The sequence below is a fragment of the Panthera pardus genome, unplaced genomic scaffold (genome assembly GCF_024362965.1).
Source record: "Panthera pardus isolate Hobbes unplaced genomic scaffold, ASM2436296v1 HiC_scaffold_6, whole genome shotgun sequence".
In the NCBI taxonomy this organism is placed as follows: domain Eukaryota; kingdom Metazoa; phylum Chordata; class Mammalia; order Carnivora; family Felidae; genus Panthera; species Panthera pardus.
Window position 1 is genome coordinate 125,282,493 of NW_026526991.1, and position 27,857 is coordinate 125,310,349.

General features: G+C 37.4%; 1 protein-coding gene across 11 annotated transcripts in view; it reads left to right on the forward strand.

Moving 5' to 3' along the window:
- The window catches only part of TRDMT1 (tRNA aspartic acid methyltransferase 1), an 83,473-nt gene that overhangs the window by 19,572 nt on the left and 36,044 nt on the right, over nucleotides 1-27,857 (forward strand). For 9 of the 11 annotated variants that reach the window (XM_019460664.2, XM_019460666.2, XM_019460659.2 and 6 more), the window contains one exon: nucleotides 24,082-24,191. In XM_019460664.2, coding sequence (XP_019316209.1) covers nucleotides 24,136-24,191 — 56 coding nt within the window. In that variant the 5' untranslated portion in view covers nucleotides 24,082-24,135. Of the gene's footprint in view, nucleotides 1-9,133; nucleotides 9,204-23,765; nucleotides 23,978-24,081; nucleotides 24,192-27,857 lie in introns of those variants that run through there. The other 2 variants (XM_019460668.2, XM_053895993.1) reach the window with 2 other exon arrangements.

Genomic DNA, 27,857 nt, shown 5'->3' on the forward strand with positions numbered 1-27,857 from the left:
GTGGCTGCACAATTTTATATTTGTACTAGCAATGTGGGGGGGGGGTTCCAATTTCTCCATCTATCAAAATGATTCCTTATTCCAATATATTTGTGTGTGTGTGTGTATGGGTATGTGCGTGTGTGTATATATATATATATATATTTTTTTTTTAATTAATTAATTTTATTTTTTTTTGGTAATAGTTATCCTAAAGGGTGTGAAGTGATATTCTAGTCTGGTTTTGATTTTGATTGTTCTAACAACTGAAGTTAAGTGACCATGTGTTTATTGGTCATCTGTGTATTTTCTTTGGAGAAATGTCTATTTATGGCTTTTGCCCATTTTGGAATTGGATTGTTTTTTATTCTGTTGTAGGGGTTCTTTATATATTCTGGATATTAATCCCTTATGACTTATATGATTTGCAGATACTTGCTTCCACATAACTGAATTTTAAAAGATAAATTTAATTGCTTGGGCAGCATGATAGTTTTGTCTGAAAACCAATGGACATTTTAATACCTCAGTTGAAATTTTCATCTTAAGAAGGAAATGCAATGTGCTCTTATATTGTTGCAGTCACTATGTAGATACTTCTTTATCTTCTGAGTTTCATTTAACTTTATTTTTTATCTGCATGTCCATGTGTTTACCTACTCCAAATCTTCTGGTATTTCTTTTTGTTCCTGTATAGCTTCTAGCACAGTCCTACACTTGTGACAGGTTGTCTGTGGTTGGCTGTTGAGTTTATTATTGAGTTGGTAATCATTCTACCATTATGTTGATAAAAGCATGGTTTTTTTAGCCCAAATTTTTGTATAATACAGAACTCTTCATTACAAACCACATAATCTATTGTCTAGCTAACATAAGCAAAAAAAAAAAAAAAAAAATACACACACACACACACACACACACACACACACACACACACACACATTTGGAAGCTCACAGAATCTACATAACACCCAGCAAAGAGGTTAGGTGAATAGGAGTACTTCTCAAACAACATTCTGGGCTTTGCTCCTACACAGCTTCATACTGACATCACCGCTTTCCCCAATACTGCTGGGGGCCACGTGTGAGAAGTGTCATCACTGTTTCCCCCAAAGGGTGGATGCTTCTACCATCTCTGTCACCAAAATGATGGATTTTTTTCATTTGCTTCCTCACATTGCTACTTCTGAATTAAAGCTGTATATGGATGCAGTTGATTGGTGCACATTAGATCCCATTGTCAGCAAAGAAAGCTGGGAGAGTGAGTTCTGGGTTCTGTTTTGGAAAGAAGGGACTCAAAATATGGTAAAATTTTCAAACATAAAAGACACAGGCAGATATTCTAGATGGCCACAAGTATAACAAATATCTTTCACATTATTTAAAATATGTTGCACTGTATAGGGTCCACTTGTTACTGCTTTGACATTATTTATGCCTACACAGTCTATAAAGTCTTGGCTAATGAAATGAAAATACCTCCTTCAGAAAGCAGTGGGAGAGGTTGTTTTGTGAGTTATATGTTGGTGGGGCCTGCAAGGCAAGCTGCAGATGTAAATAAGATTTACCTGCAGATGTAAATCTTATTTGTTAATAAGATTTTGTTTCTCTCATAAAATGTGGTATCAGGAAAAAAGTAAAATGCGGTTTAAAGTGTTGAATAAAGGAAAGCTCAGGCTGATATATATATACATATATATATATATATATGTGTGTGTATATATATCATAAAGGATTAAGGGATATATGTCATAAGGGATTAATATCCAGAATATATAAAGAACCCCTACAACAGAATAAAAAACAATCCAATTCCAAAATGGGCAAAAGCCATAAATACACATTTCTCCAAAGAAAATACACAGATGACCAATAAACACATGGACACTTAGCTTACATATATATATATAGAGAGAGAGAGAGAGAGAGAGAGAGTCAGCCACTGAGACATCCTTAAAAAGGCCTGCTCTACCAAATAATTTCTAAAGGTGTTGATTTTGAGTTTTAGTTACATAACACTTAATCATATTTAGTAGGAGTTACTCAGCCTTAATATTTTCTGTTAAAATGTTAAGCCATTTGTCAGTCTTTAGTTATTTTCTGAATTTCTTTATCTTCATTTCTCAATGACTTATATGCCAACCTGGGACTCTCCCAAACCACTTTAGAATTAGGTGTGCTTAAAACTGAATCTGGCAAGTTTATTATTATTAAATGTAGGTCTGAATGCCACCTGGGGATGTTTCTGGAGCAGTAGCTGTAAGGGGCTAGAATTTGAGCCGCTTAATTTTTTTTTTCTCTTTTATTGTCTTTGGGATTGTAAAAATGTCCTCTTTTTTGCCTATTTCCCCATAGTTACTCTTATGACTTCTTACCAGATTTAAAGTGAAGTGACATAAAAATTTGTCCCGTTTGAAAATACGTATCATTGGTTCTCTATTATCCGTAGAAGTTATCAGATTGTTTTTTCCAAACTTGAAATACAAAGATGAAATATGTAGGATGGATTTTGTATATTCAACAGAGGAGAACCCTAACTTTCCAATGGATGATAGAAGTACCTATTGTTTATGTGTTGAAAATGAACGTTTACTTCAGCACAGAGTCTTTATTACTGTTTTGCACAGATCAGATCATTTACCCTGTCTTAACGTGTAGATGACCGGTTTAATTTGTGTTGTGACCTACCTACTGGGGCTTTTAGGGGCCCAATAAACCGTATCCCTCTTCGTAATTCCGAACAAAGAGAGAAATAAAACAGGAGGAAGGCAAACAGGAAATAAGAATTTGTATGCTTTTTATTCCTGATGAAGTCTGCGTCGGAGGATGTAGCTTAGTGAGAGGGCCCGATGGGTCAGCTAATATTCAGCCAGACGATCAGGCAGCACACCTTTGGGCCCAGCTGGAGAAGCAGGCAGAACACATGTTGCCTGTGGGTAGCTTATTCCCAAGAGGAAGACGGGCGGAGCCGAGCCAGCAGGCCCAGTTGGTTCTTCTCAAATTAGCCCATTGATTAGAGCGGTCGGTCACTCTTCCTTCCCACGGAAGTGGTGAAGGGTTAGGATGGGGAAGGGGTTTAAAATGAACACAAAGCGCTCACGTGGAAGAAACATCGGGAGCAGGAACACGTACACTTCACATGCCAGATGCTTGTAGGAATCCTTCAGCTGGCACGGTTTTTCTATTTTTCAAATGCTCTCTCAGCCTTTTAATGTTTGGTACTTAAACTGTCCCCGACAGTTATTTGGTAGCGTCGCATAATTTGAAATACGGTGCTTTGTTTTTGTAGCAGCTTGGTCTTAAATCCTCCTGTGTTTGGCACTGGGAGATAGTAGCATCAGACAGTGTTTGTGTGGGACAGTTTCAGGGAGAGACCATTTCATCTCCTCGTCGACAGGACACGGTTCTGTTGTCAGAAGGCCTTGGTACTTCCTAGCTTTGGGACCTTGGACAAAAACTGAACTTTCCGTGCCTGTTTCCTTTTCTATCAAATGGGGACAATTATGGTACTTACCTCAAAGCGGAGGTATGAAAATTATACATTAATAAACATAAAGCGCGTCACTAGTGCTCGGAATGTGTTGAGTGCTCAGTAAATACGGGCAGCTATTACCAAAAATACTAAAGTTATAGAAAGTTATTACATGTTGTTAAAAATGGCCTTTAGAAAAAGCTGGTTATTAAGTATTTGAAGTTGTCAAAGAGCTTTCAGACTAGATTTGAATTCTGCAGGACTAGATCAGCGAAAGAAAGAATTATTTATAGCTATAGAAGATAATATGGAATGAATATGTAGGAAGAGGTAAAAGAGAAGGGCAATGAAGAGAGCAGAAAATTCTGTTTCGCCCTCTTGCTTCTCTAGAAAGCTTCCTTATCCACTAGGGAATAGGTTTCCTCACTGGATCTACTTTGTGCATTTTCCTGGCCTCCTATTCAGTGTTTTTGGAACTACTCCATATATTTCTCTGAGTGACAAAATGAATGCCATTATTTAGGAGTCAGATTGAACTGCCAAGTATGAGCTGTGTAAGTCCTGGAAAGTTGTGTGACTTTCTGAGCCTGAACTCTGTGTGAGACGGATGCAGTAATACCTTCTCACAGGGTGTTGTGAATGATGTTAAATGAAACAGCGGATGTAGGAAATACAGTGTAGGTACTGAGTAAATCTTAGCACCTTTTCTTCTTCCCACAGTGTTTTGTAGCTGGCTTTCCCTACTTAATTGCATTGGATGACCTTATTGATAAAATCGGGATAATAACTAACCTAACAGGCTTGGTAGGAGGACTTGATAGAACTGTATACATAGAGGTGGTATAGTTCCTAGTATATAATATGTCATAACTAATACTGCTGATGCTACTTAGGAAGTCGAACATTATCATATACTTGTTATTTGTATTTGTTTTGTGATGTGTTCATGTTGCCATTGGTTTATTCTTTTTTTATAATTGGTGATTTGCTATTCCATTTTGTTATGATATTTTTTCCAAGCAGGATTTTGGAAGATAGAGTTTTTCAGATAGTCAAGAAGGGAAAAGTTATACTGGACAGAAGGAACATCCTGTACAGACACGCAGACGTGAAATCGCGTGGTCTGTGTGGAGACATACAAATATTAAAATATCATTGCAATATAAATGCTATTAGAAAATAGATTTTTATGAGGTACCAAATCATGCAACGCCATACAACCTGATAAGATGCTTGGATTTTTATCTCCTAGGTCTGGTTAGCAAATGAAAGTTAAGTTAATGAAACTGTCATTTGTGTTCCAGAAATTGTTTTGGGTGACCATGATGTGGTAGTGGTGGCAAGTGGAGCAGAAAGGCATGGTGGCCAGTGAGGAGATTATTGTCCAGAGGTCACGAATTTAGGCAGAGCCAATAAATGGAGACGATGACTTAGATTATATACAGGATCTAAATATCAACAAAACCTAGTAGTTATTTGAGTGTCAGTTTCCTAGGTTTATGACGTGGGTAGTTTATCAGATGGGATTGTCAAGGTGGGAGAGCAATAATAGGTTCCAGTTTAGACTTGCAGAGTTTTGAGTTGTCTGTACCACCCACGGAGATGCCACATGGGCAGCTGCTTGTCAATTTTGGCCCGAGGGGTCGATGAGACCAGAAATAAAGATTTGTTTCTGTGTATGTGTTGAGTGTAGGGAAGAGGACCAACAAGATGGAATGCTGGGGGGCAGCGACTTCGTGTGGCCAGGTAGAGAAGATGTATCCACAAAGCGAAACTGAGCAGAAAGAATTAGAGAGCGAGAAGGAGGACTGAAAGAACACTGTGCCATGAAAATAAACGGAGGAGAGGATTTTAAGGAGTGATTTGATATTAAAAGCCAAGTAAAATAAAGACTAAAATGTATTCTTGGGTTAGTTGCCATTTCCTGGCTGGTATCCTACGTCGTAGCCTTCTGAGAGGTATTAATCAGTTTGCCTTGATGGTCAAATAAGTTTAGGAAGCTCTTCATACGATATTGTCCCGTGAAAGTCTCAGGACACGTTAATAGACCAAAAGTGTTGAGAAGCCCTACAAAAAGAGTGCTGTGTGGTTTAAATCCACACTTCCCATATGTATTTGAGTAAGGAACATTTTTTTTTTTTTTTCTAAGTGAGGAAGGGGGTCACACTTATTAGCATCCTGTAAGATAACGTTCCTTAGAGCACGTCTTGGGAAATGCCTTCTGGGCAACAGGAGGGCCCTGATGGTGCCATGGGAGAACATGCCACGTCCAGTGGGTTGGTGAGTTGAGAAGTGCCAGGGCGATGCACAGGGACTAATGTGCATTACCTTTGATGATGCTGACAACACTGACTGGCTCTAAAGTGAGCTTCTCTGCAATTTTTCTGTAAGGCCAGATTTTGTAATGTTCCCGTTATCTCTGTTGTTTCTAAAGGTGTACAAAACTAAACTCCTGCTTCTCCTTCCCCCTTCAGCCTTCCTCATCCTCATATCAGGTGTCTCCTTTTCTCTCATGCCCACACCCGTGTCTTGGGGCCATCTTTGTTTGTTCTCTTTTACTCATCTTGGCAAATGCCACGGGATCTCCCTTCAAACTCTATTTATACTTCCATCCTTCCTCTCTAGCCTCACCTTTACCACCTCATCCATAATCTCTGGATTCATTTTTAAGTTTTATCAACCTTAATTTGCGTGCCACCCCAGATTCACTTGGCCCCACCTGCCCCCTGGCCCCTGAGCTGCTTATTCAGTGTTGTTCCCCAACTCTGCCGCTGTTGCCTCGTTCCGTAACACTTCCAGAATGCTCATTCCACCCCCAGTATCCAGACTGAAATGTTGCTCCAGAAGCTGCCTGGAGGGGTCGGATAACACAGCTTGAAGTGGAGAGGAGAGGAAGAGTCTTGCCTCTGCAACAATAGAAAATACTTATATATTGGTTTCTGCCCCCAGTTCCTGGCACAGAGCTCCTAAAACCCTTATAATTTCCTGAGTGATAAGAGCACTAGGAGCATGTTTTGTTCTCATATGTGGTCTTTGACCCTGGTTCCTGACACAGAGCTCCTAAATCCCTTGGAATTTTCTAGGTGGTAGGAATGTCTTTTGTTCTAATGAGGCGGCTCTTGATCTGCTCCTGGATAGCGTCAGGATGGGGGGTGGTCACTGGGAAGACTAAGGGTAATTAGCATGGAACTTTCAGCTTCACTCCCATTCTCTGGGAAGGAGAGGGACTAGAGAGGAAGTTGATGGTTGATCGTGCATATGTGATGAAGCCTTCATAAAAATCCTACTAGTATAGGGTTCAAAGAGCTTCTGGCTTGGTGAACATATCCACGTGCCATAATGGCGGTGCACCCCAACTCCATGGAGACAGAGACTCCTGTGCTCCGGGCTCTTCCATACATTGCCCTATGTATCTCTTCAGCGGCTGTTCATCTGTATCCTTTATCATATCCTTTATTATGTAATCAACTGTCAGACATAAGTGTCGCTGTGAGTTCTCTGAGCTGTTCTAGCAAATGATGGAATCCAAGGAAGGGGTTGTGGGAAACTTTGATTTGTAGCCAAGTAAGACAGAGTCATCGGTAACCTAGAGACCTACTCCTTGCCCTTGGTGTCTGACGTTGGGGAAGTCTTGTGGGTCTGGGCTCTTAAGGGGCCTTGGCTAACTCTGGTTAGTGTCAAAGTGAATTGTGGATATCCACCTAGTGTCAGAAGTGTTGTGAATATAGTAGTAGTGTGTGAGTAAAGGAGAACCACAGGAGTGTTTTCCTGTACGTGCCTCATGAGATGACTTCTCATCAGGAAGAGACATGGTGAAGGAGTCAGCAGGTACATCCTCTGTCATTGTCTCCCCACCAGTGTTCCCTGCTCAGATACATGTGGGGATGTGGAAGCGTTGCTTTAAACCAAACAGTGTCGTTACTGCAGGGCTCCTGTCACCTTCAATACATCCCTCCCCCTGCAGCTGTGGGGAGTGGTGGTCCACACAGCCTGCCCTACCAGTCCTTCACGAGGGAGCAGCTGGCTGGGTTTTCCTGTGCAGCTATGGCTGGTGTAGTGATGCACTGCCTTCTGTTTCCTTTTCCCCCTTCCCTGCCTCACTGTCCTGTACTCTTGCTACTTTGGAGTTTTCCCTCCCAGAAAGAGCATCTGCTGCGAAGCTTCGCCTTGGGTCCTTTTTTAGGAAACCTGGACAAAAGGTTATTGCAACAGCTTTTTTACTGCTGTCCTTGATTCTGCTCTGTCTCCTCTAGTTCTTTTTCAACACCGTGTCAGTGTGATCCTTTAGAAATGCATTAGACAAGTCATTCCTCTGATTAAAACCTTTGAGAGGTTTCTCCTATCACTCAATGAGAGCTTCAATCCTCCTTGGTCTAGAGCCAGCCCCTTTCCGTCTCCGAGCACATTTCTTGTGCTACCCCCTTGCTTTCTTCATTCCGGGCTTGCTGGCTGTCTTAGTAAGTTTGTGCCACTGTAAAGGAGTACCACAGACTGGGTAGCTTCTAAACAGTAGAATTTATTTCTCACAGTTCTGGAGGCTGGGAAGTTCAAGATCAGGGTGGCAGTGTGGTTGAATTCTGGTGAGAGCCCTGTCCAGGTTTCAGAGTGCCGACTTCACCTTGTATCTTCACATGGCTGAGAGCAGAGGGAGGAGGTAAGCTCTCTCATGACTGTTACAAGGGTTCTTATCCTATTCTTGAGGGCCCCATCTTCATGACTTCATCTGATTCTAATTACTTCCCAGGGGCGCCATCCCGTAATACCAGCACATTGGGAGATAGACTTGCAACATAAGAATTTGAAGAGGAGCACAAATATTCAGTCCATAATACAGGTCTCCTTGCTGTTCCCCTTACAAAACAAGCATGCTCCCATCTGTGTTCTAGAAAGTTCAAGATATCTATTTTCCTGCTCCTTCATCTCCTTCAGGTTTTTGCTGTTGAGACATTCTCTAACCAACCTATATAAAAATAGAACCAATCCCTTCTATACTATCTGGCTTACTCTGTTTTGTTTTTTTTTCCCCTGCCCCCATGGTACTTTCATTGTTAGACATATTATATACTTATTTGTTTATGATTTGTCTTCCCCCACCTCACAAGGATATAAATTTTATAATAAGATAGCCTTTGTCTGGAACATTGCTTATACCTATTTGTTGAATGAATAAGTGAATAAATGTAGTAGGGTCATGTTTGCTATGAAATATGCATAGGTTGAAGTAGATATTATTGTACTGTGATAAGTTTAAATTTAGGTATTAAGTCTGAATCACAAAGGTCATTTTTCTTTGGGGGAATGAGCTAAGTTAGCATTTCTCAAAGTGTGGTCCATGGATAGTATTTTGAAGGATGTTAACAGGAATTATGTAGGAGATAAACCAGTATGTGCGCGTGTGTGTGTGCGTGTGTGTGTGTGTGTGTGTGTGTGTGTGTGTATGTGTTGGACTGTGGACAAATAAGTAGAATCCTGAAGGGTTTTCATGACTATATGTGACATTTTAATAGATAATTTTTTTTTTGTACTACATGATAAAATGTGAAATTTTCTCCAAAGAGTCAAGTGTATTGGGAACAAGTGTTTGGTTTTAACTCACTGTAGCATTTTAATCATATGTTAAAGTGAGTTATGGTGAAAATAATGAAGTTCAAGTGTTTTTTTTTTTTTTTATCCTTTTATTCATGTCAAGAAACATTACCTCTTTGTATGGAAGATTGAATAGTAGAAGAGGTTGATACATGACAGCAAATCTGTAAGTAATTACAGAAGGATTATTATCATAGAACAGGGAGATTAAGGTTGCATGTAGAATTTGGTATTTGTTGGTGTTGAGAGCCTTTTGAGGATTTCTTTTGGCCTTTTGCTTTGCCCATGGAAGACTATCCAGTAATATCCCCCAAAAAGTGCTTTTCAGAAATAGTGCCAGTCGGCTCTCACCCTGCCTAAAAGCAAAAGACTTGTATCTCATTTTTGCAGGGTAGGTAGAATGTAGTTGAGATTTAAAAAAAAATACTATAAATACCATTATTTTATGTGAACCAATAGTTGCTTTTACTGTTATCCATGAATTCTTTTCATTCTGGGATTTTAAATTGCCACAAACTGAGCAAAAATCCTTGGACTGGAGTAAAACAAGTCCATCAGAAAGTTGGTCATAGTTCTTCAGCATCCATTAGTAAGTTTTTGTTCAAACAAAATAGTGAATTTAATAATCCCTTAGTGAGTGAGACTTAATTTAAGAAACAAGTGTCTGAGCCTTTTAGCATGTACATGACCTTCATAGGCTTTGGCATGTTCCTTAATTATAGGAGAATTTTGGTCCAGGAAGAACCCAGAATATGAAGGACTTCTAGTTAATACAGTCTAGTTAGACTTTGAACTCTCATAGATCCAATTAGACATACTAAGTAAGTAGTTTCACCTTGCTTACATTTTTCCTGAAAACCCTGACATTTAAATGCTAATAAAGTAGCAGGGTTTCTCTGCTTCTTCAGATGCGTTTTATTCTTGTGGCTTCAATTGACTCTTGTGGTTATTGTTGCTGAGTCAGTTGTTTAAATTATAGTCTTTGAATATTTAAACTTGATGGCAGTCTGTTGATTTGACTTAATCCTGACCATTTGTCTGTCCCTTGCTATTAAATTTGAAATGTCAGAATGTTGGTAACCATGGCTTGGGGGAAAATATGTGAATCTATCATTTTACTAGACTGTCTTATGGGTTAGCATTTTTATATTTGCCAAGGGAAACATAAAATCCAGAGTTCTGCTTCTTTGAAGAGATTATCTTTTGCATTTCTCCTGTGATTATAAAAAACAAAGGGCTTGTGATTCTATTATTTAAAACCAAACCAAAAAACAAAACTCAAACCTGTATACATATGCCTTTATAGACATATTTGTCATAAATTCTTCGATACAGTATATTCATTTTTCCCCAAAATGTTAGGCTTTGAAAAGAGAATATGGCCTTATATCTTAGTTTTCATGAAGGATCTTCATATTCCTCAATTACTGTCTTTTGAAGAGCAAAGTAATAAAATGTTGCTTAGATAAGTTACGTTAGCCTGAAAAAATGTCATACCATTGTTGGGTGCTTATTGAAGTCACTTGATGGAATTGATGAAAAATCATACCAATGAATTAAAAGATTTAGAAATAATTTGTAGGAGGATGACCTTGCAGTTACATGGATTAGATATCATCGGAAACAAACCTGGAAATTACTTTTCAGAGTAATATGGTAGGGGGTTACTTTGTGGAGATCACAAGTAGTTAATGGATATTTGAGGTTGGTGTAAAGTTTCCAGTGACATCATCATTTGTGAACTCAAAAAGTGCTAGATCTCAAGGAACTCGGAAGGGAAGTTGATGTGCTCTTGAAAACTGTTAGATGACTTAAAAGTGATTGTTGATGATAAAGACTCTGATTTCAAAGATGCAGCTGAGAAAGTAGAATAAAATTATTCCACGAAATTTGAGTGGAAAAAGCAGTATTTCTAGATGGACTAATAAGATAGTGCTATTTAAAATATATTTGTGTAACTAGGGGTGCCTGGGTGGCTCAGTTGGTTAAATGTCCAACTTCAGCTCTGGTCATGATCTCACGGTTTGTGGTTTCGAGCCCAACGTCTGTCTCTCTGCTGACAGCTCAGAGCCTGGAGCCTGCTTCTAATTCTGTGTCTCCCTCTCTCTCTGTTCCTCCCTCACTCACGGTCTGTACCTGTCGCTTTCTCTCTCAAAAGTAAATGTTAAAAAAATTAAATATATATATATATTTGTATAACTAAATTAAGAAATTATGTAAAATGAAGTCATTTGAATATTTCAGCTATGTCTTGTCATCATCTGTATAACAAAAATGGCCATATCCACATAATTTTGGATATTCTCCTGCAGACCCTGGGTATTGACTTTCATTCTAGTTGTCTTATACTTAGGCAATGTATATTTGTATATATAGTGTATATACAGAATGCGTGTGTGTGTGTTTGTGTGTGTGTATAATGTACATGAGTTTGGACATAGGAAAAGGCCAATAAGGATGTACCCTGTCCTCTTCTCTGTGTAAGCTCCTGGAGAGTGGAGTAGGGATAGTGAGCTCCTTGCTATCCTTAAACATACCAAGAGCGTTCCTGCTTCAGAGCCACTGTGCTGTTCCTTCTGCCAGGAATGCTGTCTCCTTGATAGACACATGACTAGTCCCTTGTCTTTATTCAAATGTCACCTTCTCAGGGCTTCCCTGGCCCTTGTCAAAAATTACTTTCTCAGGAGTCTGGGGTGGCTCAGTCGGTTAAGCGTCAGACTTCGGCTCAGGTCATGATCTCGTGGTCTGTGAGTTCGAGCCCCGCGTTGGGCTCTGTGCTGACAGCTCAGAGCCTGGAGCCTGTTTCAGATTCTGTGTCTCCCCCTCTCCCTGCCCCTCCCCCACTCACACTCTGTTTTTCTCTCCTTCAAAAATAAATAAATATTTAAAAAAAATAAAAAAAAATTACATTCTCTGCTCTGCCTCCCTGTCCTCCTTCCTGTTTAATTCCCCTCCCCCACCAACACTTATTTCTGCCTACCATACTATTTTAAAGATTGACTGCCTCCCCTTCTAAAATGTAAGTCCAGGAGGGTGAGGATTTTTTTGTTTTATTCAGTTTTGTTCACTGTTGTATCCTTGGTACCTGGAATGGTGCCTGTTGCATAGCAGATGTTGAATGAGTGTTTAAGTCATGGAGCACTAACAGTTTAAAGACTGATGTTATTGTCAGCTTGCATTTTAAAAGGATATACCAGTTTATATCTAATAGTGTTTGACCGCAAATATGCCAATATAATATTTAAAACTATATATAGTTTACTACATAAAATTGTTATTTTAATTTTTTTATTACTAGTGAAGTTGAATATTTACACATATTTTTACACTTATTGTTCATTTTATGTTTATCTCACCCATTTAATAATTTGTACTTTTGGGGCGCCTGGGTGGCTCAGTCGGTTGGGCATCCGAGTTCAGCTCAGGCCATGATCTCGCGGTCCGTGAGTTCGAGCCCCACGTGGGGCTCTGTGCTGACAGCTCAGAGCCTGCTTCCCATTCTGTGTCTCCCTCTCTCTGGCCCTCCCCTGCTCACACTCTGTCTCACTCTCTCTCTCTCAAAAATAAATAAACATTAAAAAATTTTTTTTAAATAAAAAAAAAATAATTTGCACTTTTAAGCTATCCCCCACTTAACCAATCCAAACCCATGATTGTACACATTAATGTGGCATTTATAGTGGATTCACCAAGACTTATCTTCCATTGTAGTAAGAGAGTGTACTATTTGGACTTGGGAGCCATAACTCTGCCAGAATACCAGAAGTCTTGAGGTGGGGGGATGGAATTAGGAAACACTGAAAATGTATTCATTCATTCAGCATGTAATTTTTAAGTGGTTTCTGTGTCAGTTACTCTGATGTGCAATGGAGATACAGCAGTAACAAGACAGCTGTATTCTTTTTCTCCAGAGATTATGGTTTACTGAGAAAACTGATGCTACACAAATGAAGAAGAAAATTTAAAAATAAAAATTTGCTCATGCAGGGATAAACACTGCATGATTTATAGCTTTTCGATCTTTATTCAACATGTGTTCATGAACATTAAAATAAACTATAGCTTTCTTTTTTCACCTAGAATATCTTGAAGTTTTCCTTCCTTGTCATTAAATATATTTGCCAACTTGTTTTTTAATGGTTGTGTAATATTCCATTTTATGGAAGTTCTTGTTCAAAGCAATCAACTATTTTTGGACATTTAGGTTGCTTATAATCTTTTGCTATTATAAATAAAATAGCATTTATTTTTTATATAAATCTTTCATGTTAGTTTATTGTTGCCTTACATATTGGTTTCCTATTGCTGGTGTAACACATCACCACAAACAATGGCTTAAAGCAACACAAACTGATTATCTTATAGTGCTGGAGGTCAAACATCTTAAAATCAAGGTTTTGTCCAAGCTGTTTCCTTCTGGAAGCTCAAGGGGACAGTGTGTTTCCTTATGTTTTCCAGCTTCTAGAGGTCACCTGCATTTCTTGGCTCATGACTTCATCCTCCATCTTCAAAGCTGCAAATACAGTATCTTCTAGTTTTTCTCTCTGACCTCTGTTTCCTTCATCACATCTCCTCTAACTCTAACCCTCCTCCATCCTTCTTGTGATCTCGCTGGGTCTACCTGCATAACCTAGGATGATCTCCTCTTTTTAAGATCTTTAATCATATCTGCAAAAGTCCCTGTTGCCATGTAAGGTAAGATTTTTGTATGTTTCATGGATTAGGATGGGGATGGATTTTTGGGGGGTCACTGTTCTGCCTACCACATCTTAGGATATGTGCCCAGATATAAAATCGCTAAGGCCAAAGCAGTTTTGAAGGCTTTAGATACATACTGCCAAACTGCCCTCTCAAACACTGAATCCTCGATTGATATACCTGCAGTGAGAGGTCCTTACACTTAGTCCTTTCTAGCATTTGATATTCAATATTCTTATTTAAAAAAAAATCTTTGAACTCTTGATAGTTATCGTGGCAAACACTTATTAAGTACTTACTGCATGGCCAGCACAAATATAAGAGCTTTATAGGTGTTAGCTAATTTAATCCTCAGAAAACTCTATGACGTAGGTACTTTATTACCTCTGTTCTCTCACTTTCATGGGTAAAGACGCTGAGACTTAATGAAGTCAAGTAACTTGCCTAAGCCACATAGCTGGAAATCGTAGAGCTAAACTTCAAACACAGCTGAGAAAGAGCTAGATAAGTAGATGTCCATATCCTAAAATCTTTCTTTCTGAGGACTTGTGAATACACACATACATACACGCTCTGAATAAAAGATCTTGGTAGGGTGTGCCTATGACAGTTTTGAGTAAAAAATGATAGCCGGTATTTGTTGAATACCCCGTGGCTTAATGGAAAAAGGTTTGCAAAGAAATATATAGTCAGGAGGAGACGCAGAAGAGGAAAATGAGGAATGAGATAATTGAAGTGTTTTTCCCCTGAGGTCTTAGGGCTAATTTATACTTTCTGATTCTGTGCCAAATTGTAAAACTTAATCCTTTTAGAGATGCCTGTAGCAGAAATTCAGGATAGGGTTTAAAACGTTATGAAGTCAATAATGAAAAGAATAAGCTTTAAGAAAGGTCTACTTTATATAAAGCAAAGAGGGGCTCAGAATAGCAGGACAAATTTAGAGAGGAGTTTTTATTTTTTTTATTTTTAATTTTCTTAGAGAAGAGTTTTTAGTTTAATCTTTGGGATTTTTATGATTGATAACATAATAATAGTTTTACAACTCTTTTTTTCATTCATAGTTGGTTAGGCACAGAGTACTAAAGCATACATCATTTCTTCATTGACTTCCATGAGTGTATCAGAAATGATCTTTTAAATTGTAAGAAAATCTCAACAAAGAATGTTTCTACATTTTTATAGTGATGAAACATTCATAGAGGTTTGTTCATTCAAAGCAAACTTATGGAAAACAAAGTCTTTGTTATTTAAACCTGTAATAGGGTGGATAACATGTGCTTTATATTGCTTATTTCTTAACTATTTACATAAATGTTTTTAAACATGTTCATGCCTTTAAGAGATTAATAGGAAGACTTAAATGTCATGGGAAAATGGAGAACACAGATTTAGATTTATATCCTTTGAATTCTAAATATATAAATAGATAGCTTTCAACTCTACATTTTTGGCCATATGCTATTTACTTGTTAATCTCTAAAGAACCATGGCAATGTAGTTTAATTCTTGTTTTTTATTCTTTTGACTGTTGTTGAGTTTGTGGGATAAATAATACATTGAGTTATACCTGTTTACTGGTGTGTGTGTGTGTGGGGTGGGGGTGTCTTACAGTCAGTTGGGTATGTTTTGAGAATGTATCCAAACCTTTTTGGTCTGTCCTTGATACCTTCCTTTTGTGATTTCTCAGGGTCACAACCAGGAGAAGCTTTGAATTCTTTTGTTCCAAGATAAAAATAGTTTTACGTTTGTTTGCTTTTCACTGATTACAAAAGCATTCTATTCTTATTGTTAAGAAAAAGACCAAATAATCCAAAAAGGTTTAAAGGAAGAAATAAAAATTACCCCCAAATTCTCTGTACCAAAAGAGATAGGCCCTGTTGACATTTGCTGTTTTTTTTTTCTTAATATGGGTACATACACGTACACTTTACAAAACTTGAATTATTACTGAATAAGATTATTTAGTAACTTTTTTGTCCTTAAAAATTTCTGTCACTCCACATTAGTATATATGGGTATCATTTTTAATATGGTTGTTCTCGTACATCTATGCAGACTTACACTTATATTGTCCAAATATTTCTTAGCATAAATTGTCACAAATAGAATCACTAGGACTAGTCATAGAAGAGTTGAATCCACGTATACTACGGTCAACAAGAGGAGGGGCACATTTTTCCAAACACTTTCTTGCACTAGACAGTGTTCATTTTATAAGACCTTTCCTAAATCTGATAAGTAAAACTGATTAATGTGGATTTCTGTCATTATTGGTGAAGTGCAGCATCCTTTTATATGTTAATAGATCATACACAATTCTTTATTTTGAATTGCCTGCAATTGAAATTTCTATTTTGACTGCGTTTACTTTCAGAACTTGAATTTTGTAGGAATCGTTAAGACCGTTCAAATGAAAATATTATATGCTCCTTGAAAGAGCTTGGAGATACAGCTTACAGGTGCTCTCTACATATTTGTTGTCTTTAGAATACACGTAGAGGGTAAGGTAGTTAGGTAACCCTATAATGAAGTCCTTGCCCCCCAAATTGGGACTCCTGCGTTTATTGCCTCAACTTAGGACACCTGAGGAGTGTTTGATGAAGAGATGTGCTTCTGTTTGGTAAATTAATTTTGGTTCTGTTTGGTTAATTAATTTCTCATTCACAAAGCTTTTGATAAAGTTCGTGTTGTTCTGCTTGCCAAGTTGGAATTTGAAATGCATTTCTTCAGAGTGACAAGTGATATTTCAGTGTGTGTTCTCTTAAATGCCTATTAGAACTGTTGTTTCCAAGTTACAAAAAACAATGCAAACTGGTTTACATAAAAGACGTAAATACTCATGTAATGACTGAAATCAAATATAGGCTTGGTTTGGGATGCAGCTTAAAGGGGCTCGCATCATGTTACCAGGAGCCAGTTTTCTTTCTCTGTATATCTATCTCAAATTTGTTCTCTCTGGAGTGGGTACATTTTTATATACATGCTCCTGTTACTGCATCAGAAGGCTGTAGTTGCTGCTGCACGTAATATCCTTCCCTTCCATGGTTAAACTCAGTAAGAAAGAGCAAGCATCTCTTCCTAGTTGCCCAAGGAAAAGTCAGGTGTTCTCTCTTCTTGTGCCTAGTTGCTTATTTTGTCTTGTTTGCCCTTCCTGAACCCACTCTGGAAGTCTTGGCTCAGGCATCTGACACGCGCTTTCGGAGAAACTAGGGGAAGGGGTTGAGGCTATCTAAACCACTTGAAAGAAAGTGAGTGAGGTGAGATCCCCAAAAGAAACTCTGGGACTATTGCCAGAAAAAAAGGGTACTGGATGCTGGCAAAGCACAACACAGGTGTCCACTCATCTCGGGTGCCTAGTACACGATACGTACTCTAACGAATGTTTATAACTGCCTGACGCTAGCCCTATTGGTGCTATTCTTTAACATATTTGTAAAATGAATAGAATTTTGTAGGCCATTCTGGAAACTTCATTGTGTTTCCGAAGTTAAAATTTTACCCGAATGTCAAACAATCTACTTAAACACGGTCTTTCAGACATCGATAAACACTTAGGTACAGGATTATTAAAGGCTTTTAAGCTAGTCCTGTTCCCAGGAACAGGACACTGAAGAGGGTAATCAACAATAATCAGGAGTTGAAGTTAGAGATCAAATTCACTCATTTTCATACTATTCATTCAGATGTTTACTGAAGGCCTATTGGGTGCCAATTGTAGAAATGTCTGGGTGCTGTGAGTCAGGCTGGGATGCACGAGCCATGGCATGGGCTCTATCAGATCACAGAGTCTAGTGAGAGAGGTGGTGTCCTGGGATAAATGTGCTGACTGTGTGAACTACCCAGTGCAGTGACAGCCCGAGGGACCGGCCCCCACTTCAATCCGGCCGGCTCAGTGAAAGCCCCCTGGAGGAGTCATGCCTGAGCTGAATGGGTCCTGAGGGACCAATAAAAATGAGCTAGGACCAGAAAGATGGTGACCTTGGGCAGGGTAGGATAGGCTTTTAAACTATGTACAGAAGCATTAGGATTGAGAAGTTATGGCCCCTCTGGGGCATGATAAGTAGTTGGGTATTACCTGGGGAAAAAGTGTATGTGTATGAGTGTGGTGGGTATGAGTTGAAAGAAAGTGGTTGATTGAGGGACAATGTCAAGAGAGAAAGCTAGACAGCAATGCACCATGAGATCATACTAAGAAGTGTGGATTTTATCGGGTAGACAGTGGTGAAGTACCAGATAACTTGGAAGCAGTAGAATGACTTCATTAGAACCTAGGAAGAATCCTGGGAAACCCCATGAGTGTAAATTTACTGATAGGAGTTCAGAAAAAAGAGCAGCTTTCATGTTTTTTAAAAAATTGACATCAAGTGTTACATGTATTGATGTGTGTAGCTTATAAATAAACATGTCCGTTGAACACTGACCATCTCCCTTAATAAAGTTTCTAAAATATAGACTTTCTATAAGAAGCAAAAGCAAATGAAGGTTTATTTTTCTTTAAAAAAAACGGAATGTAAAAATAAGCAATCTGATATTGCTTCCCAAGTTTTAAAAAGTTATCAAACTTCAATTGGAAGGAGACATTTCTTTTTTTTTTTTTTCTTTTTTTAACTTTTTAATGTTTATTTATTACTGAGAGACTGAGAGACAGACACAGAGCATGAGCAGGGGAGGGGTAGAGAGAGGGGGAGACATAGAATCCAAAGCAGGCTCCAGGCTCTGAGCTGTCAGCACAGAGCCCGACGTGGGGCTCGAACTCACAAACTGCAAGATCATGACCTGAGCCGAAGTCGGTCGCTTACCCGACTGAGCCACCCAGGCACCCCAGAAGGAGACATTTCTTAATATTAGGACAAGAAATCATTTAAAAATACCAAGCACCTTTTATAAAAAGGGCTTATGAACACTTGTAATCATTAAAAGATCTGTTGCATGAAAGCCTGAGAAATTAAAGAAATTATGATTGTGTCCCCTCTTTAGTAATCATTATCAATATTTTTAGTTTGACCTTTGTTTTATGTCAAGAGCCACGGAGGCTGTTGGGTGACACTCAAGCCATCATTCCAAAAGGAAACCAGAACTTCCTTAGTGGGAGTTATTGTGTCACCTTCTAATCAGTATTATGATAACTCATCTGAGGAAGTCTTGCTGTGCACAAGTATTCAGTGAGAGATTACTGGGGTTAGAGAATACATGAGGTTGATTATGATTGTTGCAGAGTTTCAGCAGTTTTGCTTTTGAGATTTTGAGGTATATCATGGTGGTGTTATTAGTGCTGGTATTGCTAGTAATGCTAGTAATTAGATTTTTGAGTTGTTTATTTGATGTGTGATTTTGCTTAGTTTTCTAAATTTTTTATATTTCCTTAAATCAAGTCTTCAGAGTTGTTCTCAGGGAAACATAGATGTGACTTTTAACAAATCATGAAGAGATAGTGTTAATGGTGACTTCACTTACCATGGTGAGCACTGAGTAAGGTACAGGATTGTCGAATCACTGTGTGGTCCACCTGAAACTAATATTGTATCCCGGCTATACTTCAGTAATAAAAATTAAAAAATAATGAAGAAAGTATTTGCTTAGTAGGAATCCCCTTCATAAGGAAAACTTTATATTAAAGGAGGGATTCTTGTACTTCAGAGAAGAACAATGTTTTAATTTTAAGACTCCCCTGACCTCCATAAATATACACTTAGTGTATCCATCCCTGTGGGTCTACAAAATGTTTTGCACACATGACTCAATAAATGTTTGCCCAAGTACATTGATCTGGTCTAAATAGGAACTGAACCTGAAATTCTCTCCTCGCGCGTGTGCACACACACCCTGGCTGAACAGCTGGGGTAACTGTTAGGATTGGGTTCATGCATTCATTAGGATTAGGTTCAACTGTCCATGATAGAGACATCCAAAATAATGGTGTCCAAAAGGTCAAAATTTGTTTCTCACATAAAATATGTCTAGACGTAGTAATCCAGGGCTGCTACAGCAACTCTGTGAAATCCTTCAGGACGTCCGCTCCTTCTCCTTCTTTGCCTCATCAGCCTGGAAAGCGGCCCTTCTCTTCATGGACTAACATGGTGATTAGAGTGCAGCCGTTCCATTTATTTTTCCACAGTAGAAACAAACCGATAGTAGAAAGGCCAGAGAGCACAAACTATCACGTTCTTCTTTTTTCTTAACATCTTCATTTCCGTTCTCAAGGTCCTAATCAGAATGCATTGTCTCCTCTTCTCCACATTGCACTGTTATCTGGCATAGCATCTTTATTTTTCTTTCCGTGTAAATTCAGTGTGCTCCTTTTTAAATATTAGTTGGCACCTTTCTCTCTTGTCCCACTTCCCCAGCTCTGGTCTGTACACAGGTCTCAAGTGGTTCCTGTCTACTTTCTGGTTGATGAGCTCTTGTATTTAGTTAGGTCTTAGTAAGAAAGATCTAGTGTATATCTTGACCCAAAGTAAGTTTTTTTGGGTTACTGTTAGCTAAACTTCTAAGGCGATTTTCTTTTTTTTTTCTTTTTTTTTAACATTTATTTATTTTTGAGACAGAGAGAGACAGAGCACGAATGGGGGAGGGTCAGAGAGAGGGAGACACAGAATCCGAAACAGGCTCCAGGCTCTGAGCCGTCGGCACAGAGCCCGACGCGGGGCTCGAACTCATGGACCGCGAGATCATGACCTGAGCGATTTCGGCCGCTTAACTGACTGAGCCACCCAGGCGCCCCCTAAGGCGATTTTCTAAGGAGATTAATGGACTTTGTAAAAAAATTGAGACTTATTTTAAATTTTATTTAATTCAGAGAATTTATTTGCAAGTTTTAAAATGCAAGAATCTTTAAAAAGAAAAGAAATATACTTTGCTAATAGTGATAAAACACTTAGCAATCATTTTATTTATTTTATTTATGTTTTTGAGAGAAAAAGAGTGTGTGAGTGGGGGAGAGGGGCAGAGGAAGAGAGACAGAGAGTCTTAAGCAGGCTTCATGCTAAGCTTGGAGCCCAATGCGGGGCTCGAACTCATGATTGTGAAATCATGACCTGAACTAAAATCAAGAATCTGATGCTTAACCCATTGAGCCACCCAGGTGCCTCATTAGTAATCATTTTAAATCCAGAATCCTTTCAGGTCTGTTTTTGCACAGTACTTTTTTATTCTTAAGCTATCACTTTGAATGAAAGGAAATAGACATTGGATATGTTCAAGTCACCTTTCATTTCACAACTAGGTGTCAGTATTAACATACCTGATTCGGTGTCTCAGGTGTGATTATAATGAGCTCATTCAAATAATTACTCACCCATATAAGGTACAAGTCAGAAAATAAATGATAAAGAAAACAAAGAAAAATTAAGCTACTTTTCTTATTTCCAAGTGGACTGGTTAATTTTATATTTACATTTTTAAAAACAGAATTTTTCCCCCACCTTAGTAACTATGCACAATTAAACTTTCTGATTTATTTGGTTAGGAAAGGCAGGTAGAGCGTGAACTTGTGCCTTTTCACTACTACCAACCAGAGGTTTTTCCTACAACTTCTCCAGAAAGAGTGATCAGAAAAAGAAGGAAAATTATTGCTATTCACATAGGGTGTGTGTGTGTGTGTGTGTGTGTGTGTGTGAGAGAGAGAGAGAGAGAGAGAGAGAGAGGGAGAGAGAGAGAGATTCTTGCCTACTTGAGACATATTTGAGAACAGGACTTATGCATGTATTGTCAGTGACATTTCTTACATTTCCCTAGAAATCTCTCCTGGTATAACTAAATCTACCTTTTTCAATTCAGTCCTCATGTAAATAGTACGATACCTCTTGTCTTTCCTTGTACATCTGATCTGACAATATTTTCACAGCATTTATACGCATTTCTCTAACTAGAGTGTCTCACCTTTTATACCCATGTATCCTGTTGATACGTACACAGTCCAGTGTAATAACTGAAATATCATGAATAAAATCCAGGTAAAGCAATAGACCAAAGTGCTGAAAACACATCCCATGCTCCATCCCACTAGAAGATCCTGATGGGTTCCCTTTCCCCAATTCTCTTTTCAAGAATCACTGCTCCTGCATGATTTAAGTAATAGATCTAGCTCACTTGTACAAAATTCACTAAGTGAATTATATTCACTTAGATACTTTTAGTAAACATTTTCAAAATATGTGTATGTGGCTTGACAAAGCTTTTTGGATTTTTCAAGTATATAGTAGAAAATATTAGTCAACTTGTCTTTGGATCTCAAGTCCAGATTTTGACAGAATTGACAGGTTTGCTTTTTTAAATTGTTATTTATAAGTCTAAATGTTTCCTTAGAAACATGTCCATACCCCAGAACAATTCTGTTTTGAAAAAGCAAGTTGAATTACTGTCAGCAATATCTTGGTACATCCATTTCTCATCATGGAAGTAACTTTTTAGGTCATGCAGTGGATCCTAATTTTACAACAATCCACAGTAATGTGTAAACAGTGCATTTGCTTATTGACTTTTAAAATCTCTTGTTTTCTGAGAATTTTCGGTTCATCAGTTCTTAGATAGCCACATAAAACATTTATTTGGCAGTTACTTTTTGTAAGTTTTTATGTCTTTCAGGCACATGATGCAAGAACATAAAATTAATTATTGATTGTGGTACAGATTCAGCACATCACTGTAGATTGTCAATCAGCCTGAAAGAAGAGAAAAGTCCTATTAATCAACTCCAGGCAATCCCAGTTTGCTGCATATATTGTGGAAATGCAAGCAGGCTACATCATGCTCATAAGATATCTTATTCAGCAGAACAGTAAAATAGTTCAATAAAGTTGATTTAATTCTGAGCTCTCTTACAGTGCTTAGTAGTAACTTAGTTCTTGACCTGAATTATAACAGGTCTGTGATTTTGCAAAATGATCCTTATATACTAATTTTCTTGTTTGTTTAAAAGCCTTCTTGATTTGTGTTTCAAGATTTCTCTGATGCCCTTGACAAAGATATTATGTACAACTTCATATCAAGGCAAGGGACTAGTTACTGCTTTTAAACTTGGTTGGAGTCAGCTATATGATATTACTCTCCGGACCTCAGAGTTTCCAGTGATATATACCTAGGAGATAGCTGGGCCTGGCCGAGTGTCTTCAGCAAATATGTACTTAAAGACATTCACGCCCTTGTTTTGTGTCTGGCATCTTCACTCTTAGGCCTCAGTGAATGGCTGTGATTATTTTCTGAGTGTGTGTGAGCCTTCCTCTTTACTCCATCTTCTATGATCTGGGTTTTATTTCTGGTGCCTGCTGCATGAGCCCTAGCTTCTCACCACTAAATTTTCTTTTCATTTTTTGATATTTGGTCTACCTGTGCTAACTATTAACAGCAAATGGTTATTAAAGAAATAGCTATTTGGAGGTATTATGCAATTTTGTAATATTTTTTCTTATGGTGTTCCTCAGAAGTCTCAAATACTATTATTTTTAAAACTTCACATTTTCTCCTGATTTAGGTCAGTATATATACATGATTAGTTTTGCATGTGTTTGAGTAAAGAGTGCAAGGGGGTGGTAATTGCAAAATCTAACAGCAGCTATGTGTGTTTACATAGCCTCATTGTTGACTGCCAGTGAAGGGCTATAGCAGAACTCTGAATCTGATACCATTCTGAAAATTATTATTATTATTTTTTTAGCAGCAAGATAGAAGGGCAGCGAAGGCATGCCCTTGGAATTATTTCCCTTGCTCTTCTTACATTCTGTCCTAGGCTGTCAATATATTTTTTTTTTTTTAGTCTATGTGTTTTATACATTTGGACACCACTTAACTGTTCTTTCATTTCAAAACTTGCCTATGCCTTAAACAGGTGAATTTTTTTGGAATGTAAATTATATCTCAATAATATTATTGTTAAAGAAATCCCCCAAATTTAACTAAAAGCATTTGTAGTGATATTGGGAAGCAGCTTTATACTAACATTAGAAGGTGAAGAGCAAATGGTAGTTAATTTATTTATATAAACTTCCACGTGATACAGTTTTTAAGAATATACTTAACTATCCTATTTTTGGTTTGTTTGAACTTAGGAGAACTTTCTATTTAACTTGTAAGTGTGTATCTTAATGGAGTGAGGAAGGCAAAGGTCAGAAATACTGACTAAAACATTTAATTCTCATTTTTAGCTTCAGAATGCTGTTTAGAGTAATGAGCCAGAAGTATGCACGTCTTTCACTTCGTGCCCGACTCCCGCAGCCTGCTCAGCCACGGAAATCTGAGCTCTGGCTAGTGAGGAAACGCGCTGCATAATTCTGCTACTTTGACTTCTCTGTAAAGTGAACACGTTGATACTGAGGACTTTGCATTTTAAGATATTCCATTTATCATTACAGAAAGCTGTATTCCTGCACAAGTGGTGGCTGCCATTGATGTAAACACTGTCGCTAATGAAGTGTACGCGTACAATTTTCCTCACACTCAGTTACTGGCCAAGACAATTGAAGTGAGTAATCATGCTTATTGCTTGATAAGTAGATGGCGAGGAAAACGTGATTGAAAAACACTGTATGATACTGATTGCTGGTGTGTTAATTGGAGAATAAGTTATATACGAATGAGAAGTTTAGGAGAAGGGCATCGACATTTTCTGTTCTGTCGGAAGATGGCATGCTCTATTTTGCCTTTATTTATTTTTAATTTTCAGTTTAAGAGAGTGAGAGTGACAGAGTTCAGTATTTTGGTTTCTGAGACAAGGGAATGAAACGTAAGAATATGTCTGACTCCTAAATTCATGGTTCTCTAATGGCATTAAACTTTGATTAATTCTTTACTTTCAAGCAATAGTCACATACTATAATATGTATGTATATATATATATAGAGAGAGAGAGAGAGAGAGAGAGAGAGAGGCAGTCATTGGCTATTACTTATTGAATGCTTCTTATTTTAGCAAGCCTGTCAAAATTAAAGGTTAAAAGTACACGTGATGAACTCAGCAGAGGTATTTAACGCTATTTTTAAATAGTGTTAGTAAACAATAGTTATTTTAAAAATAATATGAAATTGTTTTTTTCTGTCATTTTCTTGTTGTGACGACTTTTACAATGAATTTCTCATGAAGCCATAATTTATACACAATAAACTGCACTCATTTAAGGTGTGTAGTTTGAGTTTTGACCAGTACATACAAGTGCGTAACCACCGCAATCAAGACTTAGAACGCCCATCCCCTACAGTGTTCCTTGGTGCCCGAACCCCGGGCAACTACTGATCTTTCTGTCATTACAGATTAAATTTTCCATTTCTAATACATCACAAATAAAATCATGAGGGTGAGTTTTTTGGGTGTAACTTTTCTGTGTAACATAATGTTTTTTGAATTCACCCATGTTGTTGTGCATATCGGTAGTCTGCTCTTTGTTATTGCTGAGTCATATTCTGTACAGTGAATATTTTACACTACGGTGTATATGTCCATTCACATGATGTTAGACATCTAGGTTGTTTCCAGTTTTCGACCATCACAAAAAAGTTGCTATGAACACTCATGTACAAGTTTTTGTGTGAACCTTTGTTTTCATTTCTTGTAGATGAATACCCGGAACTGGAATTTCTGGGTCATGTAGTAGGTTTCTTTAATTTTATGAGAAAATGCTAACTGCTTTCTCTAGTGCTTATACCATCTTACAGTCTCATAATCCACGTACATGTTTCAGTTGTTTCACATCCTTACAGCACTTGATATTGTCATTTTTTAATGTTTATTTATTTTTGAGAGAGAGACACACAGATAGAGCGGGGGAGGGGCAGAAAGAGAGGGAGACACAGGATCCAAAGCAGGCTCAAGGCTCTGAGTAGTCAGCACAGAGCCCGATGCGGGGCTCGAACACAAACCACGAGATCATGGTCAGAGCCTAAGTTGGACACTTAACAGACTGAGCCACCAAAGTGTCCCTGATATTGTCAGTTTTTAAAATTGTAGCCATTCCAGTGAGCATATAGAGGTATTGTGATTCTTTCGTGCGTGCTGATTCTAATTTGCATTTCCCTGCTGGCTAATAATGTTGAGCATCGTTTCATGTACTTCTCGGCTATTTCTGTGTTTTCTTCGGTGATGAAATTTCTTGCCCAATTTTTATTACTTGGTGTGTTTGTAATATCATCATTTAGTTGAAAGGCTTATTAAGTTTTCTGGATTCAAGTTGTTTGTCAGAATATATATAACAAAGATTTCCTCCAGTTCTGTAACTTGTCTTTTCATTTCCTTAACTGTGTTCATCAAATTGCACATGTTATTTATCTTTTTTTTTGTTTTTGGGTCACGTTTTTATGTGTTCTAAAAAAAAATCTTTGTTTACCTTATTTTTCCCTCTTCTAGAAATTTTATGGTTTTGGCTTTTCTATTTAGATTTCTGACTCATTTAGAGTTACTTTTTGTGTGCAATTTGAAGTAGCAGTCATTTATTTTTTTCCAAGTGCATATAACATTGTCCTGGCACCATTTCTGAAATGATTATCCTTTCCTCAATTTCCTTGACACCTTTATTAAAAAACTAAGTCATAAATGTGTGAGTCTATTTCCAGACTCTCTTCAGTAGTATCTGTATGTTTTTCCTTACACCAATAGCACACTCTTGTGATTATTATAGCTTTATAATATGTATTGAATTCAGGTGGTGTAAGTTCTCGAATCTCTGTTTTTCTTTTTCAACATTATTTTGGTTACACTGTCATTTACATTTGTGTGTAAGTTTCAGAATCACCCTGCCAATTTCTATGAGTAAAAAAAAAAAAAAAAAAGACATTTTTATTGGAATTGCACTGATCGGTTTTGGAAGAACTGATATCTTAATAAAATTGAGTCTTTCAGTCCATGAATATGGTATCTCTCTTCATTTATTTAGATGTTCTTTAATTTATATCAGCAATATTTTATACTACTTAGTGTACAAGTCTTGCACACATTTTAGTTAATTAATCCCTAAATACCTGTGGGTATTGATGCTATTGTAAGTGGTGTTTGTTAAAAAATATATTTTTAATTGTTTATTGCTAGCATATAAGAATACACGTAATTGTGTTTCTTGACCTTCACCTTGTATCTTGTGACTTTGTTATATTAATTTATTCTGATAGCTTTGATTTTTTAGGATTTTTCCACATACACACAAATACTATCTGAGAATAAAGAGTTTTGCTTTCCCCTCCAATCAGGGTTACTTTTTTCTTATTGCATTGTATAGGATCTTCTGTACTGTATTGATTAAATAGGATTGCCTTGGGTATCCTTGCCTTCTTCTAGATTCTAGGGGCAGAACCTTCAGTCATTCACCATTTAGTATGATGTTAGTTGTAGATTTTTTATAGATGCATTTTATTAAGTTTCTTTTTATTATATTTTCTGAGAATTTTTATGAGGAATGGATGTTTAGTTTTTCAAATGCTATCTTTCTTGCATCTTTTGGCATGATTATAGCATTCTCCCCTTTTATTCTGGTAATACAGTGATTATATCAATAACTTTTTTTGAATATTAACTCAGTATTGCATTCCTGGATAAATCCCACCTGGTCATGATCTACTATCTTTTTTATGTAATAAAAATTTGTTTGTTTTCATTTGTTAATATTTTGTTAGATATTTTTACATTCTCCTCAGCTTTTTAGTATGGTTTTGGTATTAGGGTCATACTAGCCTTATACTTTTTGGAAGAGTTTGAAAAACAAGTATTAGTTCCTCTATAAATGTTTGATAGAATTGAGTTAATGGAGCTATGTGGGGCTAGAGTTTTCTTTGTGGGAAGATTTTAAACTATGAATTTAATTTCTTTAATTGTTACAATACCAGTAAAGCTTTCTATTTATTTTTTTGTTTAGTTTTAGAAATTTGTGATCTTTGAAGAAATTATCCATTTTATCTAATTTGTCAAATGTATTGGCTTGACATTTTTCATATTTCCTTATATCCTTTTAATACATGTGAACTCGATAGTGATGCACCATATGTCATTCCTAATGTTAGTTATTTGTATCTTTTCTTTTCTTTTTTTTCCTCTGCTAATGAAGCTGGAGGTTTACCAATTTTATTGGTCTTTTTAAGTAACCAGCTGTGGATGCAATTGAATTTATCTATTATTCATTTGTTTACTATTTCACTAATTTCTGTTTATC